At 44.8% G+C, this 18,459-nt stretch overlaps 1 protein-coding gene across 35 annotated transcripts in view; it reads left to right on the top strand.

Moving 5' to 3' along the window:
- The window catches only part of SCRIB (scribble planar cell polarity protein), a 107,349-nt gene extending 93,963 nt beyond the window's left edge, over positions 1-13,386 (top strand). For 29 of the 35 annotated variants that reach the window (XM_085053786.1, XM_085053792.1, XM_085053794.1 and 26 more), the window contains 7 exons: positions 95-283; positions 3,482-3,643; positions 4,326-4,465; positions 4,755-4,792; positions 6,250-6,324; positions 7,633-7,684; positions 11,164-13,386. In XM_085053786.1, coding sequence (XP_084909912.1) covers positions 95-283; positions 3,482-3,643; positions 4,326-4,465; positions 4,755-4,792; positions 6,250-6,324; positions 7,633-7,684; positions 11,164-11,324 — 817 coding nt within the window. In that variant the 3' untranslated portion in view covers positions 11,325-13,386. Of the gene's footprint in view, positions 1-94; positions 284-3,481; positions 3,644-4,325; positions 4,466-4,754; positions 4,793-6,249; positions 6,325-7,632; positions 7,685-7,835; positions 7,872-11,163 lie in introns of all 35 variants that reach the window. The other 6 variants (XM_085053799.1, XM_085053821.1, XM_085053798.1 and 3 more) reach the window with 5 other exon arrangements.
- Positions 13,387-18,459: the final 5,073 nt, after the last annotated feature.

The raw sequence follows: 18,459 nt of genomic DNA, 5'->3' as shown, positions 1-18,459 counted from the left end.
GCATCAGTGGCACCGAGCAGCTGATCAGAGCTGCCAAGTGACTTATAATGGAATCAACCAACCTCCTCCTTACTCCTTCTCCCTCTCTGTCCAGGCTGAGCCCCCCACTGCTGGGTTTGGGGGATCCTGGGGCTCCTGTGAGGACAGCCAAGGCCGAGAGGCGGCACCAGGAGAGGCTGAGGATGCAAAGCCCGGAGCTGCTGAGCGGCCAGGAGAAGGAATTGTCTCCAGCAGAGCGCCGAGCCCTGGAGGCAGAGAAACGAGCCATGTGGAGGGCAGCACGGTGAGCCAGAGCCTTCCCTGCTCCTCTGCTGGGCAGGAAATCGTGGAATGAGGGGCTTTTCCTAAGGTGGATGTTGAGGGAGGTTGTGTGGGATTTGTTTGAGATCTGTGTGGAGAACTTGGCTGAGGTGCTGGCAGCAAGAAGGGGAGATTCCCAGATTCCCATAGTCATGGATAGAGGGAATTCATGATGGACATAATCCCACCTTGTGTGTTTTGGTGGATTTGTTTGTTCCCTTGGCACACAATTCCTACTTCCTGAAGCTGCAAGGTCACAAATCCAAAATGAAGAATGGAATTTCGTCTTTTCCAGCCTTGCTGGAAATCCTTCTGCAGCCAAGACAGAGGCAGGATGAGGTCATGCTTAGCCACAGCTAAGAAAGAGTGAAAAATTGTTGTGGAAGAAAGAAAACTTCCTAACTCAGCACTTGAAGCTAGTCCAGGTGTTCACTGTGTCACAGAATTCCTTCCAAATAACAGTCAGGCTGCTCCTGTAAATAATGATAGTTTTTCCTCTCCTGATATTCCTGTAGGAAGCATTCAGAGGACAATCTGAAGTGTTTCTTTTGGGGTTTGGATGAGGCTTGGAGAGGAGCAGGGTTTTAGAAGTGTGAGCTGTGATTCCACTCAGCAATTCCAGTGTTTGTACTTGGCATGGATGATCATGAGGCTCTTGCTCCTGGGGAGGCTCTGAGAAGGGAGAAATGCAAAATGGATCCTCAGTGAGAGCTGGATTGATTTGTCTGAGGCTTTGAGCAAATCTTTGAGGTTGATTTTCATAGAATCCTGGGGATGGTTTGACTGGGAAAGGAGCATCCAGACCATCCAGTCCCACTCCCTGGAATGGACAGGAATACTTTCCACTAGCCCAGGTTGCTCCAAGCCCTGTCCAGCCTGGCCTTGGACACTTCCAGGGATGGAACAACCTCTCAGGACAACCTGTGCCAGGGTCTCCCCACCCTCACAGGGAAGAATTCCTTCCCAATATCCCATCTAATCCTGCCTTCTGGCAGAGGGAATCCATTCCCCCTCGTGCTGTCACTCCAGGCTTTTGTCCAAAGTCTCCCTCCAGCTGTCTTGGAGCTTTTTTTAGGGACTTTCTTGCTCTGCTGTGTCCTTCCTTAGGAGGTTGGAGAAACCAGCCTGAGTTCCCTGTGCTGGAGGTGCTCAGGGCTGGAATCACACATCTCTCTGAGTGTAAAATGGTGCCAAAACCAGCCTCCAGTGATGCTGGCAGACATCCTGCACAGACTTATCCTTGGCCTTTGGACCTCCTGTCAGGCCTTTTCCTGGAAATCCACATCCCTGTGCTCAGAGTGGGGCAGAGCCCAACCTGCCATCACTTCCCAATGAGACATGCAAGGGTTTCACTCCCTTCCACCTCCTGGCTTCATTCCTCACAGGATGGGGAAGGTTTTCTGAGGTCTGTCAGCTCTGATTCGTGCCTGAGGATGAGCAGATCCAAGGAATTGCTGTGATAGGAGCTTTTTTTCAAGGTGGATGTCAAAAGAAGAAACAGGATGTTCTCCTTTGGTGTGCAGCTCCAGTCTCAGGACTCTGCTCTTCCAGGAACTTGGAAGTTTTATTTTCCAGATAAAGCTGGAAAATGCTGGGAGGGCAGAGGATGGTTTTAGCTGATAATATGATTTGCCCCTCTAATTTTTTGTTATTTTTCATCTGTCCACAATCTTGGGCCAGCTGGGATTTGGCTGGAGTTGCTCAGGGCTCAGTAAAAGTCTCTCATGACACTGTAGGAGGGTTAGTGAGTGTGGAGCACCATGGGTTTGTCCACTGTGGTTAGGACAGAAATCTCTCATCCCAAACATTCAGTCTCTTCTAAATGTGTTTTATCCATGGAAAATGAGGCTGGTGGGAGAAGAACCTTCCAGAGGAGGGAAAACCTGTCCAGGAGAAGCTGCCTGAGCTGAATTTGAGCTGTCAGATCAAATTTACTTGGGTTTAAATTTGGCAGAGCAAGGCTTCAGCTCCACTTTGCTTCCAATTTCTGTGCAGTTCTTTGATGCCTTGGGCAGGAATCAGCCACCCTAATGAGCTCCTTTTTGTAAAAAAAATTGAATTACAAAGATCCTGAGCTGCAGGGGAAATTCAGCCCCACTAACCCCACAGTTCTCTCCCAAGTGCCTCTGGGTTTGGTTCCTCCCTTTCTAATCTCCTGTCTTCTGCTTCTTTCCAGTTCTCTGCTCTGTGCTGTGTCACTCGTGACCCCATCAGTTTGCACCTCCTTGGGCTTTCCCTGTCCTCCCTGTGTGCTCTGCCAGGATGTGTGATGCCCCTCCTTGCCCCCATCCCCTCTGAGAGCAGAGCCCCACGTCCCACACGTGTTCTGGGCACACACAGAGTCATGGAACCACGGGATAATTTGGGTTGGAAGGGACCTTAGAGCTTGTCTGGTTCCACAGGCAAGGATAATTCCCACTAGGTTGCTCCAAGCTCTGTCCAGCCTGGCCTGGAACACCTCCAGGGATGGAGCAGCCACAGTTTTTCTGTGCCAGGAGCTCCAACCTGGCCTGGAACACCTCCAGGGATGGAGCAGCCACAGCTTTTCTGTGCCAGGAGCTCCAGCCTGGCCTGGAACACCTCCAGGGATGGGGCAGCCACAGCTTTTCTGTGCCAGGAGCTCCAACCTGGCCTGGAACACCTCCAGGGATGGAGCAGCCACAGTTTTTCTGTGCCAGGAGCTCCCCACCTTCCCAGGGGAGGATTTTTTCTCAGTATCACATCCCATGGTGCAGCATGGAACATGATCAGAGTGCCCTGAGATTGTCCCACGTGTGACAAACACCTCCTACCCCTCACTTTGAGTCACACTCACCCCAAAACTCCCTCACAGCCTTTCCCAAAGGCCTGAAGTTGTTCCCAGTCCCCTCCCAGCACGTGGGGAGGGCAGCTCTGGATGTGGGGGCTCTGAACTCCTGGCCACAAGCCCAGCTTGCCCCTCAGCAGCAGCAGCAGCAGCAGCCAGGGTTGGGCAGGATCAGCTCTGGGACCCAGTTTAGCCAAAGCCACCCTTCTGTCAGACCCATATTTCCCCTCACCAGGGTATGTTCCTGTTATCTGTTTCTTTCTTTTTTCCTGTGCTCGTCCGCTGCGATGTTCATCACCATCATCTCCTCTTCCTCCTCCTCCTCCTCCTCCTTCTCCTCCTTCTCCTCCTCCTTCTCCTGCTCCTCCTCCTCAGATCCTCAGCTCTTGAAGACAGTATTAAACAGTACGAGCAGGATCTGGCCAGGAAGCTGTACCAGTCCCGGCAGTGGGCACCTGCTCCTGGGGCCAGGCCAGCTCAGATGGCTACTAGCCCAGTGCAGAGTCACGCCTCGAGAAGGTCAGGAGGCCAATCCAGGTGTGCACAGCCCCCCTTCCCCACAGCTGCATGCTCCTGTCCTTGTCCCCTGTGCCCCAGCTGGGGGACTGTTGGGGCAGGAGGGCAGGGAGTGGTTCCTGATGTCCCCGTTGCCCAGAGAACAGGGTGGGGTGGATGCTGGGGCTGTCTGATGGGGAGAAGGGAGATGTCTCTCAGGGCTGGGGGTCACTTTTTTCACTTTTTGCTCAAAAATCCCACAGTGGGGTTGGAAGGGACCTTAAAGATCATCTCATTCCAACCCCCCTGCCACGGGCAGGGACACCTTCCACTAGCCCAGGTTGCTCAGGGTCCCATCCAGCCTGGCCTTCTGTGATCTCCTGGTGGCCCAGGAGGGTTGAGGTGCAACACACTGAGCCCAGAGGAGAGTAAACCCCACAAGGACTGATCCTGCTCGTGTGCTCCCTGCAGTTCTGTCCCCAGCTCGGGTCACTGTCCTCTAGTGTGGCACCTCTGGGGCTGCCTGCAGCTTCTCACCGTGCTGATCCACAGCTTCAGGCTCTGTGTGTTGGACACGTGTGGTGCCATGTGTGTTTTTGGCATGGCAGCTGTCCTCCTGCCTTCCTCAGGGACCCTCAGGGGACTTCACTCCTCCCATCTGGCACATCTTCCCTCCCCAGCGTGGCACTAACACCTTTTTCTCCCCACCCCATCCCCGAGGCAGGATGAAATCCCTGGAACAAGATGCTCTCAAAGCCCAGATGGTCATTGCCAAGTCCAAGGAGGGGAAGAAACGCAGCACGCTGGAGCAGCTGGCAGAGTCACCATCCCCTGCTCCAACACCGTCCCCAACACCTCTGGAAGGTACTGAATGGTTGGTGGAGCCTGGAAGGGAAACAGGCAGTGCTGCTTGAGCTGAATCTGCTCAAAAACAGAGCTGGGGGAAGCAATTCCCTCTCTCAGAAAGTCCTTGAGGATGTGGGGTTGGAGCTCAGCTGGGAACACAACCAGCATCCTGATTTTCTGAAAAATCAGGAAAGAAGTGTTTGCTGGGAGGGAAAAAGCAGGTTTTGCTCCATGCTGAAATGGCTCTGGGGGGGTTTGAATGTCACACAGGTCACTAACTGTGTCACTCTCCTGTCACCTCTTGCAGATTGCAGCCCCAGGAGCGTCACTTCCCCGGGAAGGCTGGTATGATGTTCTCCTGCTTGGCTTTGTCACTTGTCCCAAATCCTGGGATTCCCTGGTTTCTCAGGAGCCACGAGGTCCCCACTTTGTCCCTGAGCCACACTGGGTGCAGGGGATGGTGAGGAAATGGTGAGATGGAACTTGACCAAACTCCTGGCTAGAGGCTCTCCCCTTTCTTGCAGCTCCCAGGTGACATCTGTGTTCTGTTTCTCCATTTTATTATGTCATCCTTGCCTTGCTTCTGCACCTCCTTGTTCAGAAAGCTTTTTACCATGGTCAGAAAGCCTTTCACCAAGGTCAGAACACCTTTTCCTGGGTTCAGAAAGCCTGTCCCTGTGGTCAGAACACCTTTTTCTGAGTTCAGAAAGGTCAGAAAGCCTTTCCCCATGGTCAGAACACCTTTTCCTGGGTTCAGAACACCTTTTCCTGGGTTCAGAAAGCCTTTCCCTGTGGTCAGAACACCTTTTTCTGGGTCAGAAAGCCTTTCCCCGTGGTCAGAACACCTTTTTCTGGGTTCAGAAAGCCTTTTCTGGGTTCAGAAAGCCTTTCCCCGTGGTCAGAACACCTTTTCCTGGGTTCAGAAAGCCTTTCCCCATGGTCAGAACACCTTTTCCTGGGTTCAGAACACCTTTTCCTGGGTTCAGAACACCTTTTCCTGGGTTCAGAACACCTTTTTCTGGGTTCAGAAAGCCTTTCCCCGTGGTCAGAACACCTTTTCCTGAATTCAGAAAGCCTTTCCCTGTGGTCAGAACAGCTTTTCCTGGGTTCAGAAAGCCTTTCCACACGGTGAGAACAAGTTTTCCTGGGTTCAGAACACCTTTTCCTGGGTTCAGAACACCTTTTCCTGGGTTCAGAACACCTTTTCCTGGGTTCAGAACACCTTTTCCTGGGTTCAGAAGGTCTTTCCTCAAGTTCCAAAAGCCTTTCCCTTCAGGCACTTTGCCCCTCCCTGTTTCCTCAACAGCACAAACCAGACCTCGAGCTGCAATCAGCATTATTCTAACCCTGAATAAATTCCCTGGGATGTTTGTTGCACAGAACTGTAAGAATTTTTGAGACAGAGCAGGGAAATTAAGTGGGGAGCAGCATGGAGGGAACCTTGTCCTGCCAGGTTTAGATGATAACACAGCTCTGGGTTGAAATTCTGACTCTGCTCCAGCTATCTTCCCATGAATTTCCCCCAGAAAAAAATAAGTTTCCTACCTGCCTGGGTGTGCATTAGCATTTCACTGGAGCACGTGAGGTTTCCTGTGTGACTCAAAACCCCAGAAAATCCCAAAAGTCATTGTCCCAGGGATTTTCCAGGCTCCATCCAGGCACTCCTCCCTCTCCCTGAGGATGTCCCTCTGCTTCTGCTGTGACCTCTGCACGGATTGCTCACCTTGCTGCTGCTTCCCCATCCGTTTCTCTCCCCTCACCCTCTCTTTTCTCTCTTTCTTCTCTTCTGCTGAACCTTCTAGTCAATGTCTGAAAAGAAGTTTGACTACCGGGAATTTGCTGCTATTCCTTCCTCCAAACCTGTTTACGAAATTCAGGTATCAACTGCATGCTGAGCCACCCTCAGATAGGTCAGGAGTTGGTTTGGTGGAAGAGCTGAGGCTGAAAAGATTTGGGGAAACTCTGTGCAGAGGCAGTGAAACCAATCATGCTGAAAATTCAGGGCTTGTTGGAGTGGGATTTAGGGAAAAAGTTGGTCCAGGTGGTTTTAAAATCAAATTTAAAAAAGCTTTGCAGAGGTAAAACCAACTGCATCTTCACCAGGATGGCTGCTGAAATATTTGGAAGTGGAAGATGAGAATTAAAAGGGAAGAAAAAATTACAGAGAGCCACCAAGCAGTGTCACTTTGGGCTTCAGTGGGGACACAAAGATCCCTTTTCTGTGGGGACACAGAGATCTGTGGCAGAGCTGCAGTTTAAAGATTCTCAAGCAGTTCTACATTATTTGGTGTCTTTTCTTCACTGACAGAAGAACTCTGACCTCTCCCTTTTGCTATTATCCAATATAAATATCACAAATCATGTTCATGGAGTAAATATTTCATTTTTTTTTTCCCTTTGGGATGGGCAGCTCTCCAGGTTCTGTACCAGCCCAGTTGGGGATTGGCTGCTCCACACCACCCAAATTTCCCCAAATGCAGCACTGGGTCTTCATACATTTGAGGAGGCTGAACCTCTAAATCTTCACACACTGTCTCTGGGCCTCTCTAAGTACAAGAATTCATAGAATCTTGGGATTTTTTGGGTTTGGAGAGAGCTTAAAGATTCATTTCACCTCCTGCCATGGGCAGGAACACTTTTCACTATCCCAGGTTGCTCCAAGCTCCATCCAACGTGGCTTTTGACACTTCCAGGGATGGAGCAGCTTCTCTGGGCAACCTCACCACTCACAGATAAAAATTTCTCTCTCATATCCACTATAAATCTCCCCTCTTTCAGCTTAAAACCTTTTTTCTTCACTCTTTACACTTCCTGCCTTCTGTGTCATTCCTCTCCTCCCGACACACAGGTCAGGCTTAACTCAAACTTTGGCTGGAGGTCAATTCTTAGGGTAAAACCATAAGAAAGAGGGGAAAATGAGCTTTTAGAGGTGGATATTCTCAATTTTCTGGGCTCACCTGTTGTGTAGCCAAGATCAGCAATGGAACGAAACCTCTGTAAAACCATCCAGATTTTTTTAATCTTCCACGGAGTCCTGTGACATCAAACTCCATAATGAGGCATTTTAATTACTATCAAACACGAGGGATTTGTGTCTCTGAGAGCTCTGCAGGTTCTCTGGAAGGTGGGGAATCCCAGATGCTCCAGCTGTGGATGATTTGCTCTTTTTTTTCCTTCCCTTCCAGTCCCCTGATGCAGCTGACGACCTCAGATACGTCGATGAGCGAAATAATTCAGGTGAGCCCAAGCCAGAGGAGTCCTCACTGCTCCTCTCACTCCCTGCTGTGGTTCTAGAAGGTTCCCCCTTGGTTTTTGGGGACTTTTTTTCAGTCCACCCTGAGGATTTCACCTGTTGCTTGAAGCAGTGTGGTGTTTTTGTCTGTTCTAGAGTGAAAACTCGGCGCTCACCACGTTCAGTTTTTGGGTAGGAGGTTTGCATTGTGCTCCAGTGTTGCCTAATTAATTTTCCCAGTGTGCTGTGTTACAAGCATGCCTGGTTTTTCTCCAGTTTTGTGGCCTGGAGTGGAGTGGTAGCAGGGAAGTTTTGGACCCTGTCACCTGTAGGAGCATTCCTGTTGTCTTCACCAGGTTTGCTTCTACCCGTTTTGCATGTTTTTCCCCCTTTTATTTGACAAAAAAAATGACATTTCCTGTTATCTTGACAAATCTGAGGACAGCTGATCCGTGGCTGAGCTGTTTGCAGGAGGAGGTTCTGCTGTAGGACACAACAAAAACCATCTTTCCTGAGAATAATATCTGTTCTTCATCCCTCAGAGTAATCCTCTGAGCTGTGGGTTATTTTCTTGGGGTTGTTGGTTGAACAGGGAGCTGGGAGGGTTTGGGAAATACCAAACCTTAGGGTGTTCAGACCTCACTGTTGCCTGTCTGTTGGGCTCTCAAATGGGATAAAAAGCCAGAAAAAAACAGAGTGTGGTGCTGACCTAGTCCTTAAATAATGTTTAAATCCTCTGTAATGTGTGGGAGGCACCAAAAAAAATGCAGATTTTCCCACATCAGCTGGGAAGGATGGCAGGTGAGGATGCAAGTAAGCTCTGGTGGCTCATCCTGGCTTTTTTTAGATTTTCCCTCCATCCCATCTCACTCTTCCAGGCAGTGCAGCATTCCAGAATTGTTGTGGATCGTGGAATTATGGCTTTTTCACTCAGAAAAATTCTTCAGCTTCATGCTAGCAATCCATTCTGTCAGGAGGATATCCAAGTGCAGGGAAATGTTGGCATCTCACTCCTCCCACCACACCCTTGTCCTCTTATCCATGCAGTTTTCTCCATTCTCTGACTTGATGTTCATCATCTCTTAGATGTATTTAAACACCTTTTTTTCCCAATTTTCCAGGAGGTTCTGGAGTTACTGAGCTGCAGAGCAGCATTTTTAGGGTTGGAACCACCTTGATGTGCTCATGTTGTGGCATAACTTTTCCACATCACCTACAGTCTTCTTATTCTCAATCCTATAAACCCTCAGGTTCCAAAAATCCCCTTGATAACTGTGTTGTTCCTCTTTCTCAAAACTTGTTTATTATGTTTTTCTCTCTGCCCTCTTGTGCTTTTAATTTATCCCAAGTCCAGCCTTTTTAGCCACATCCCAACTCCAAAGCCTTGCATCCATCCTTTCCTTCTCCAGACTTGCATTTCAGGGTTTTTTTCTCACCAAAATGCCAACATTTCCCAGAACTGGAATCTCTGGATTCGTAGCTGTGGCAATGCTTGTGTTTTCCTCCAGAATTTCCTGATTTCTCTCAAGGTGGGAAAAATCTAAGTGAGGTCTGGAGTTGTTTGAGATACACCAGGATCTTGTTTGGCTGGAATTCTTAGGGTAAAACCATAAGAAAGAGGGGAAAATGAGCTTTTAGAGGTGAATATTCTCAATTTTCTGGGCTCACCTGTTGTGTAGCCAGCTGTTGTGTCTAGATCAGCAATGGAATGAAACCTCTGTAAAACTATCCAATTTTTATTTAATCTTCCATGGAGTGCTTTGATATCAAGCTCCATAATGAGGCATTTTATTTACTGTGATTTTATTTAATCAGTTTTCAAGGTAGAGGATCAGGACTGCTTACAGTGCTCAGAAGTAATTCTGGGATAAATCTGTGCAGAAGGAGAAGGTGTTCTGAATTGTGTTCTCCCATCTTTTCCAATCCACAAACCTCAGGAGTGAAATGGGATTGCTGGGAATACAGAAATCTCCCCTCCAGAACCACCAGCTCACGTCAGGATGGTGCATTTCTTGGATGCAGTCAGGATTCTGTTCCTTTTAACGAGCTTAATCAAGCATAAAAATGAATTTACTGAGTCAGCACGAGGTTCTGGCCAGTCTGGAGTCTGATGGGAAACACTGGGAATGCCAGAAAAGGATATAAAAAAGAAGAAATGCAGGAAGTAGTTCCTTCCAGAATTGCTTGTTTGCAGTAAAGCTTTTCCCAGGATGTTTTTCTAAAAAAACTAAAGGTTTTTGAAGCTCAGTGTGCTGCGTGGAGATCACTAAACCTGCATGTTTGGGGCTCCTTTAGCCAATTCCAGCCTAAAAGGATTGATTTCTCTCCAAGCTATGGGATTTCCTCCCCTACCCACCCAGGATTTTTATCTGCATGTGCTGATGGGTTCTTTTTACACCTTTTTGCCTTGTCTGGGAATTTGTTTCCTAATTTCAATGTTCTTTCAAGGGTTTGCACAGGCTGGGAGGGTTAGGAGGGTTCAGCCTGTAGAGGAAAAGGCTCTGGGGAGCCTAAAGGGGATCCAGGAGAGCTGGAGAGTGAGTTTTTCCATGGATCTGGAGTGACAGGATGAGGGGGAATGGATTCCCACTGCCTGGGTTTGGGGCAGAGGGTGGGACACTGAGCACAGCTCAGCAGGTTGAGATTTTTGTCTGACAGATCTTGATGGATTTTCTCTGTTTGAGGTTCTCTGCTGCATCCAAAAGCTTTAGGGAGATTTCCTATTTGTACTTAAAGCTCCTGGATTGTCTGTGCCCTCCTGGGTTGTTGTCATGGGGTGGTTGAATTCTTTCCCCCACGAGGTTTGGGAATGTGAGGTTGCTCCCCTCTGTGTGTGGAAATGTCATCCCCTCAGTTCCTTCTGCTCAGGAATGTCACCTGTCCCTGCAGTCCTGACCAGTTTGTGACCAAAAATTCTGATTCCCTGGCAGAAGGACCTCTCAGCCCCCCACAGACCCAAGTCAGGGTGGGTTCATGGTCTGGGGAGCAGAAGCATTTCAGGACACTTGAATTTTCATTGGCACTTCCATGGGAATTCCTTCCCAGGATCCACAGGGGTCACTTCATGAGCTCCAGAAAGTTCTGGGCGTGGGTTTACTGTGAGTCACTGAGATTTCAGTGCTGTCCCAGCCTAGCACCTGGGAATACCCTGGAGCACTCCTGGAAGTGTTCAAGGCCAGCTTGGACAAGGCTTGGAGCAATCTGGGATAGTGGAAGGTGGACCTGCCTGTGGTAGAAAATGAAATGAGATGAGCTGTAAGATTCTTTCCCACCTAAACCATTCTGTCATCCCCTGATAGGTGTAAAATCTGCATTAAGCTGTAAAATCTGCCAGCTGTGTGCTGACAGAATCACAGAATGGTTTGGCTGGGAAGGAACTTTTTAACCCATCTTGCTCCAAACCACAACATCTCCGAGCCACACCTACCACCTTCCCAGGGAAAGATTTCTCCTCTTCACACCTCACCACCTCTTGTCCTTGCAGTTCCCCGGGAGCAGGACGGGCAGCCAGAGGAAGAGGACACGTTAGGAACACGAGATCCATCAGCACCAACTCCCTCAGCCCTGGAGGACATGGCTCTGTACAGCAGCAAGCGGAAGCTCCGACACAGCCGGCGCAGTTTGGAGACCGCTGTCCCCACATAGGTGACCCCAAAAAAAAAAAAAATAAACCACACCTGGGCAATGGACTAGCCTGGCACAGCCCTTCCTGTGCTCCAGGGACAGCACCAGGCTGCCACCCTGCTGCCTGCAGACTCTGGATAGGAGCTGAGCTTGCCGGGAGCTCTGTTGGCCAAGTGACTCCTCTGAGGCTGTGAATCGCCCTGGTTTCTCGCCCAGCAGTGCAACTGGGGCACATCCCAAAAAATTGGGGCCAACACTGGACTGACTGCTGGCAGGTGGAGATGAGGGGTGGCCAGGACAGTGGGCAACTCGTTAGCCTGTAAATATTGTGTGTGGGGAAGGGTAGGACAGGGAGAATGTAGGAGTGTGAGAGTGTGTTGGGCTCCAGCTGTTGCTGCCTCGGCTTGGGTTTTGTGGTGGTTAAAAGGAGCTTCTCCTCTGGTGGGAAAAAGGAGGAAGGTCCAGCCTGCCTTTACTCCTGTTTCATTTCCAGTCTTTTGCCAAAAAGCAGCTCCTCCCAACCTCCTGCACTGTGTCACCTCACTTCCTTTTGGGAGAGTGTGGGAACGGGGAAGCTTGGAGGCAAAAAGAAGGAAAAAAAAAAAAAAAATTAAAAAATCCCACCAGAATTCCAGCAAAAAGTGCCTCCCTCTGCCACTGACACTCTGTGCTCAAGGAAAACAGAGCCAGCTCTGTGCCACCTGCCTCTGTCCTGGTGGGACTTGGTGCTGTCCTGGTCCCTCCCTGGATGGCCATGTCCCCGTGTGTCACACGTGGCGCGAGCAGATGAATGCCAGAGGAGTCTCTCCCGTAGCACTGGGGCTGAACTGGTGAAACTGGGGCAGGAATGGGACTTGAGCCAGCAGCTGTAGCAGGGGGTTAGGGGGTGTGTGACAGCAGTGGGGAGCAGCATAGCTGGGGTAGGACACGGTGGCAGAGGTGTGACAGCAGCAGGTACCTTAGCGGGTAGAGTTCAGGAACTGGGGAATGGGTAGGATGTGGCATGGCTGGGGTCAGGTTGGGACTTATTAGAGGATCTTACCAGGTGGGAGATAACTGCTGGGGAATCCACAGTGCCCACGGAGGTGGAGGGAGGTGACCACGAGGTGACACGGCGTGGGGCTGGCAGGGAGCACCAGAGAGCAGGACTGGGCTGGCCTGTGCCTTGCAATAACTACACACAGTTCCACTTTGCCAGCTCTCGTTGGCTTCAAGCCCCTTTTTTCTGTGGAGAACAGGGGGGGAAAAAAATGCACGTTTGCCCACGCAAGAGGGGAAAAAGGAAAATGAGAATTAACTGGGGGTGTGAGCCTGGGTGTGAGTCTTGGTTTCCACAAAGGGCTGCGAGCAGGTTCTGTATGCTCCCAGCTCTGCCATCAGCCTCTGCTGCCACTAGTGAGGGGAATCAACCCTTTTCTTCTGGTTTTTTTGGTTAATTTTCACTGCCTCTAGCGGTGAGGAAGGTCTGAGCTCAGCACAATCCCATCCCCTGTCCCTTGGTGCTCTCTGACTCCCCAGCAAGACCAGGGTTGGACCTCGAGCCTCACAGTGGCTGGGCAGTGACAGGCCCATCTGCTTGTACATTTGCTGAAGGAAAAAACTGGATGCAGGTTTTTTTTTGGGTGCAGTTTTTTGGGTTTTTTTTCAGTTGAGCCTCTCCTTTCATGCCAAAATCCAGTGGGTGATTTTAACTGACTCCATCCCTTTTGATTTTACACACCTGTGAAAGGGGGAAACTCTGATAATCTCTCACTGCAGCTCCAGCTGCTTCCACCATCAGCAATCTGAGCTTTTCCTTTTTTTTTTTTTTAAAAAAAAAAAAAATCTAATTTTAGCATTTTTTTGCTTTTTAACAACAGCAGTTTTGGAAACGATCCTGGCTGGGTTTTGGTGACTAACTTGTGATTCTTCTCTCCTTTCCCTGTGTGGTACCTGGTGCCAGGCTCTGGGTTCTCTCCCGTTTTCTCTCCCGAGAGACTCCGAGGGAAAATTTAGCGCATCAAGACTGTAACTAGTGACATTTGTACAACCAAAGAAATCTATTTTGTGGTTCCAAGGATAATAAAGTTTACTTTACATTTTAGAGAGCCTCGAGTCACAGTGGTTTGCTCCATGTGAAATCTGCAATATCAATGTTTTGGTGGTGGATTGTTACTCACTGCGTGATCCAGCGAAGATGCTCCTGAATTTCCTGTGAGAAAATTAATATTCAGTGAGAAAAATCAATATTCAGAATGAAAATCAATATTCAGTATGAAACACAGTGATACCAGCAAGATCTTCAGCCTCTTGGCTTTCCTTACTTGGCTCTGTTGGAAAAAAAAAACCACAAAAAACCTCAACATTATTTTATTTATTTACAAACTGTTTTCTCCCTCCTTAGTTTCCTTAGGTCAGGTTTACAACCAGGTTTAAAACAAAAAAAACCAACATTATTTTATTTATTTACAATCTGTTTTCTCCCTCCTTAGTTTCCTGGGGTCAGGTTTACAACCAGGTTTAAAACAAAGAAAAAAAACCAACATTATTTTATTTATTTCCAATCTGTTTTCTCCCTCCTCAGTTTCCTTAGGTGAGGTTTAAAACAAAAAAACCCAACATTATTTTATTTATTTACAATCTGTTTTCTCCCTCCTCAGTTTCCTTAGGTCAGGTTTAAAACAAAAAAAACCCAACATTATTTTATTTATTTACAAACTGTTTTCTCCCTCCTTAGTTTCATTGGGTCAGGTTTACAACCAGATTTAAAACAAAAAACCCAACATTATTTTATTTACAATCTGTTTTCTCCCTCCTTAGTTTCATTGGGTCAGGTTTGAAACAAAAAAACCCAACATTATTTTATTTTATTTACAATCTGTTTTCTCCCTCCTCAGTTTCCTTAGGTCAGGTTTAAAACAAAAAAACCCAACATTATTTTATTTATTTCCAATCTGTTTTCTCCCTCCTCAGTTTCCTTGGGTCAGGTTTACAACCAGGTTTAAAACAAAAAAAAAACACCACTATTTTATTTTATTTTATTTACAATCTGTTTTCTCCCTCCTCAGTTTCCTCAGGTCAGGTTTACAACCAGGTTTAAAACAAAAAAAAACAACACTATTTTATTTTATTTTATTTTATTTCCAATCTGTTTTCTCCCTCCTCAGTTTCCTTAGGTCAGGTTTACAACCAGGTGTATCTCTGTTGTATAATTTACTTACCACAACTGAACCCTGATTAGGCAATGGGAAGGAGTTACCTCTTCAGACAAGTGGAAATTAATGGAAATTCTTAATTTGGGGTTTTTATTTAGGGGTATTTCTTTTATAACCCTAACCCAAAATTGTTTATTAAGGGTTTTTATTTTCCTTTTACACCTCAGAGTGACCAAACCATGAGCTAATTCCACACTTTGTACCAAAGAGTTTAATTAAAATATTACTGAAATCAACTTATTTCCCTCTGAAGTCAAAGCAGGATATAAATAAATGTTCAGAAAATTGACATTTTGAGGCATAACCAGCAACACCTCAGCCAGCTTCTCAATATAAAGATAAAATCACTCCAAACTCACTCTTTTCCAGTGGATTTTCTCTGCAGCATATTATCCACGTCCTGATCACATCCCTCCAGGCAGAAACTAGAATTCTGTGTGACAGAGAAAAGCAGAGCTTGAGCAGCAATCATCCTGGGTTTATTCAGGAAAAAATCAGGTTTATTCAGGGAAAATTCAGGTTTATTCAGGAAAAAATCAGGTTTGTTCAGGAAAAAATCAGGTTTGTTCAGGAAAAATTCAGGTTTGTTCAGGAAAAATTCAGGTTTGTTCAGGAAAAATTCAGGTTTATTCAGGAAAAATCAGGTTTATTCAGGAAAAATTCAGGTTTGTTCAGGAAAAATTCAGGTTTATTCAGGAAAAAATTCAGGTTTATTCAGGAAAATTTGGGCAGAAAAAGCAGAAGGAAGCATTAGACTCAATAAAAATATCTGTTTAAGTCTGGCATGGGCAGAAAGGATACTGATATTCTGTAAATTATTACAGAATCATTTATTGTGGGATATTATTTCTATACTATTTCATCCTGGCAGGATTTTTAAGGATGTCAGGAAGATGGAATTAGGTGATGTTGGAAATCCCTTCAAACCCAAACTGTTCTACAATTCTAGGTTAGTGTCAATGGATATGGTGATTCCAGAATGTTCTATCTATTTATCCATCTCTTGATCCACTCTTTCCAGCTCCTCCCACCTGCAAAACCAGATTAAAATACACATTTTAAGTCAGAAAAAGAGGTTTGGTCCATGGATGGGTCCTCCAGAATACCCCAAATTACATAATTTCTGTATTTTCTGATCCTCTTTACCATCCTTTTTTCTGCCCATCCTTCATTTTAGTTTCTTTCCAGAAAAACAATCAGTTTTTAATTACATCCTCCACAGTTTTGCTGCATTTATAACTAAAATTTACTGTCCTTTCAGTTGGGTTTTCTGCTTGGTGTCACTTTTACAGTGACCTGAGGATTTTTGTTCTGGTTGAAATTCTATAGAAATATCACAATTCCATAGAAATAATATCACAATTCCATAGAAATAATATCACAATTCCACAGAAATATCACAATTCCACAGAAATAATATCACAATTCCACAGAAATAATATCACAATTCCATAGAAATATCACAATTCCATAGAAATATCACAATTCCATAGAAATAATATCACAATTCCACAGAAATACCACAATTCCACAGAAATATCACAATTCCACAGAAATATCACAATTCCACAGAAATATCACAATTCCATAGAAATAATATCACAATTCCATAGAAATACCACAATTCCATAGAAAAATCACAATTCCACAGAAACATCACAATTCCATAGAAATAATATCACAATTCCACAGAAATAATATCACAATTCCATAGAAATAATATCACAATTCCACAGAAATACCACAATTCCACAGAAAAATCACAATTCCACAGAAATATCACAATTCCATAGAAATATCATCACAATTCCACAGAAATATCACAATTCCACAGAAATAATATCACAATTCCACAGAAATATCACAATTCCATAGAAATAATATCACAATTCCACAGAAATATCACAATTCCATAGAAATAATATCACAATTCCACAGAAATAATATCACAATTCCACAGAAATATCACAATTCCATAGAAATATCACAATTCCACAGAAATACCACAATTCCACAGAAATAATATCACAATTCCACAGAAATATCACAATTCCACAGAAATAATATCACAATTCCACAGAAATATCACAATTCCACAGAAATAATATCACAATTCCACAGAAATATCACAATTCCACAGAAATAATATCACAATTCCATAGAAATATCACATTTCCATAGAAATATCACAATTCCACAGAAATATCACAATTCCATAGAAATAATATCACAATTCCATAGAAATACCACAATTCCATAGAAATAATATCACAATTCCACAGAAATACCACAATTCCACAGAAATATCATCACAATTCCACAGAAATAATATCACAATTCCACAGAAATAATATCACAATTCCACAGAAATATCACAATTCCATAGAAATAATATCACAATTCCACAGAAATACCACAATTCCACAGAAATATCACAATTCCACAGAAATATCACAATTCCATAGAAATAATATCACAATTCCACAGAAATAATATCACAATTCCACAGAAATAATATCACAATTCCACAGAAATAATATCACAATTCCACAGAAATATCACAATTCCACAGAAATAATATCACAATTCCACAGAAATAATATCACAATTCCACAGAAATAATATCACAATTCCATAGAAATACCACAATTCCACAGAAATAATATCACAATTCCACAGAAATATCACAATTCCATAGAAATAATATCATAATTCCACAGAAATAATATCACAATTCCACAGAAATATCACAATTCCACAGAAATATCACAATTCCACAGAAAAATCACAATTCCACAGAAATACCACAATTCCACAGAAATACCAAAATTCCATAGAAATATCACAATTCCATAGAAATAATATCACAATTCCATAGAAATAATATCACAATTCCATAGAAATAATATCACAATTCCATAGAAATATCACAATTCCATAGAAATATCACAATTCCACAGAAATATCACAATTCCATAGAAATATCACAATTCCACAGAAACATCACAATTCCACAGAAATAATATCACAATTCCACAGAAATGTCACAATTCCACAGAAATATCACAATTCCATAGAAATAATATCACAATTCCACAGAAATAATATCACAATTCCACAGAAATATCACAATTCCATAGAAATAATATCACAATTCCACAGAAATAATATCACAATTCCACAGAAATAATATCACAATTCCATAGAAATAATATCACAATTCCATAGAAATAATATCACAATTCCACAGAAATATCACAATTCCATAGAAATAATATCATAATTCCACAGAAATAATATCACAATTCCACAGAAATACCACAATTCCACAGAAATAATATCACAATTCCACAGAAATAATATCACAATTCCACAGAAATATCACAATTCCACAGAAATATCACAATTCCACAGAAATATCACAATTCCACAGAAATACCACAATTCCACAGAAATATCACAATTCCACAGAAATATCACAAAATTCCACGATTCACTGAGTGCAAATTATTCTAGATAACATTCATCTCACCTGGTGACATCTGAATTGTCTTCAGAGGCAATCCCAGTGCTGCTGTCAGGACTTTTCTCAAATTTTAATTACAAAATGATTCCTCACTCTCACCCCAACCAGTGGGGATGGAAACAAAAGGAACACAAAAGCTCCTTGGATACTGGCTGAGCATTTAGCAGTGGATCTCCACTTAAAAAAAAAATAAATAAAACAATTCAGTAACATTAGAACAGACATGGAGAAAAATTCCGGATTTTAAATGACTTAAAGGAGTCAAAATTATTTCGTTTTGCTTGGTTTGGAAGACAAAATCCCCACCAACCAAGCAGAAAGAAGAGATTTAGAAGGTTTTTAACCAACAATAATATTCCCAGGGGACAAGCATGGCAATGAACAGATATTCCTAAATTGCTATTTCCCTCTATTGTTGTCCTCATCTCAGCAATTC

This window comes from Lichenostomus cassidix, chromosome 2 (genome assembly GCF_008360975.1).
Source record: "Lichenostomus cassidix isolate B80296 chromosome 2, HeHo_3.0, whole genome shotgun sequence".
NCBI classification, from domain to species: domain Eukaryota; kingdom Metazoa; phylum Chordata; class Aves; order Passeriformes; family Meliphagidae; genus Lichenostomus; species Lichenostomus cassidix.
The sequence above is the reverse complement of the archived record's forward strand: the minus strand, read 5'-3'. Positions and strand labels throughout refer to the sequence as shown.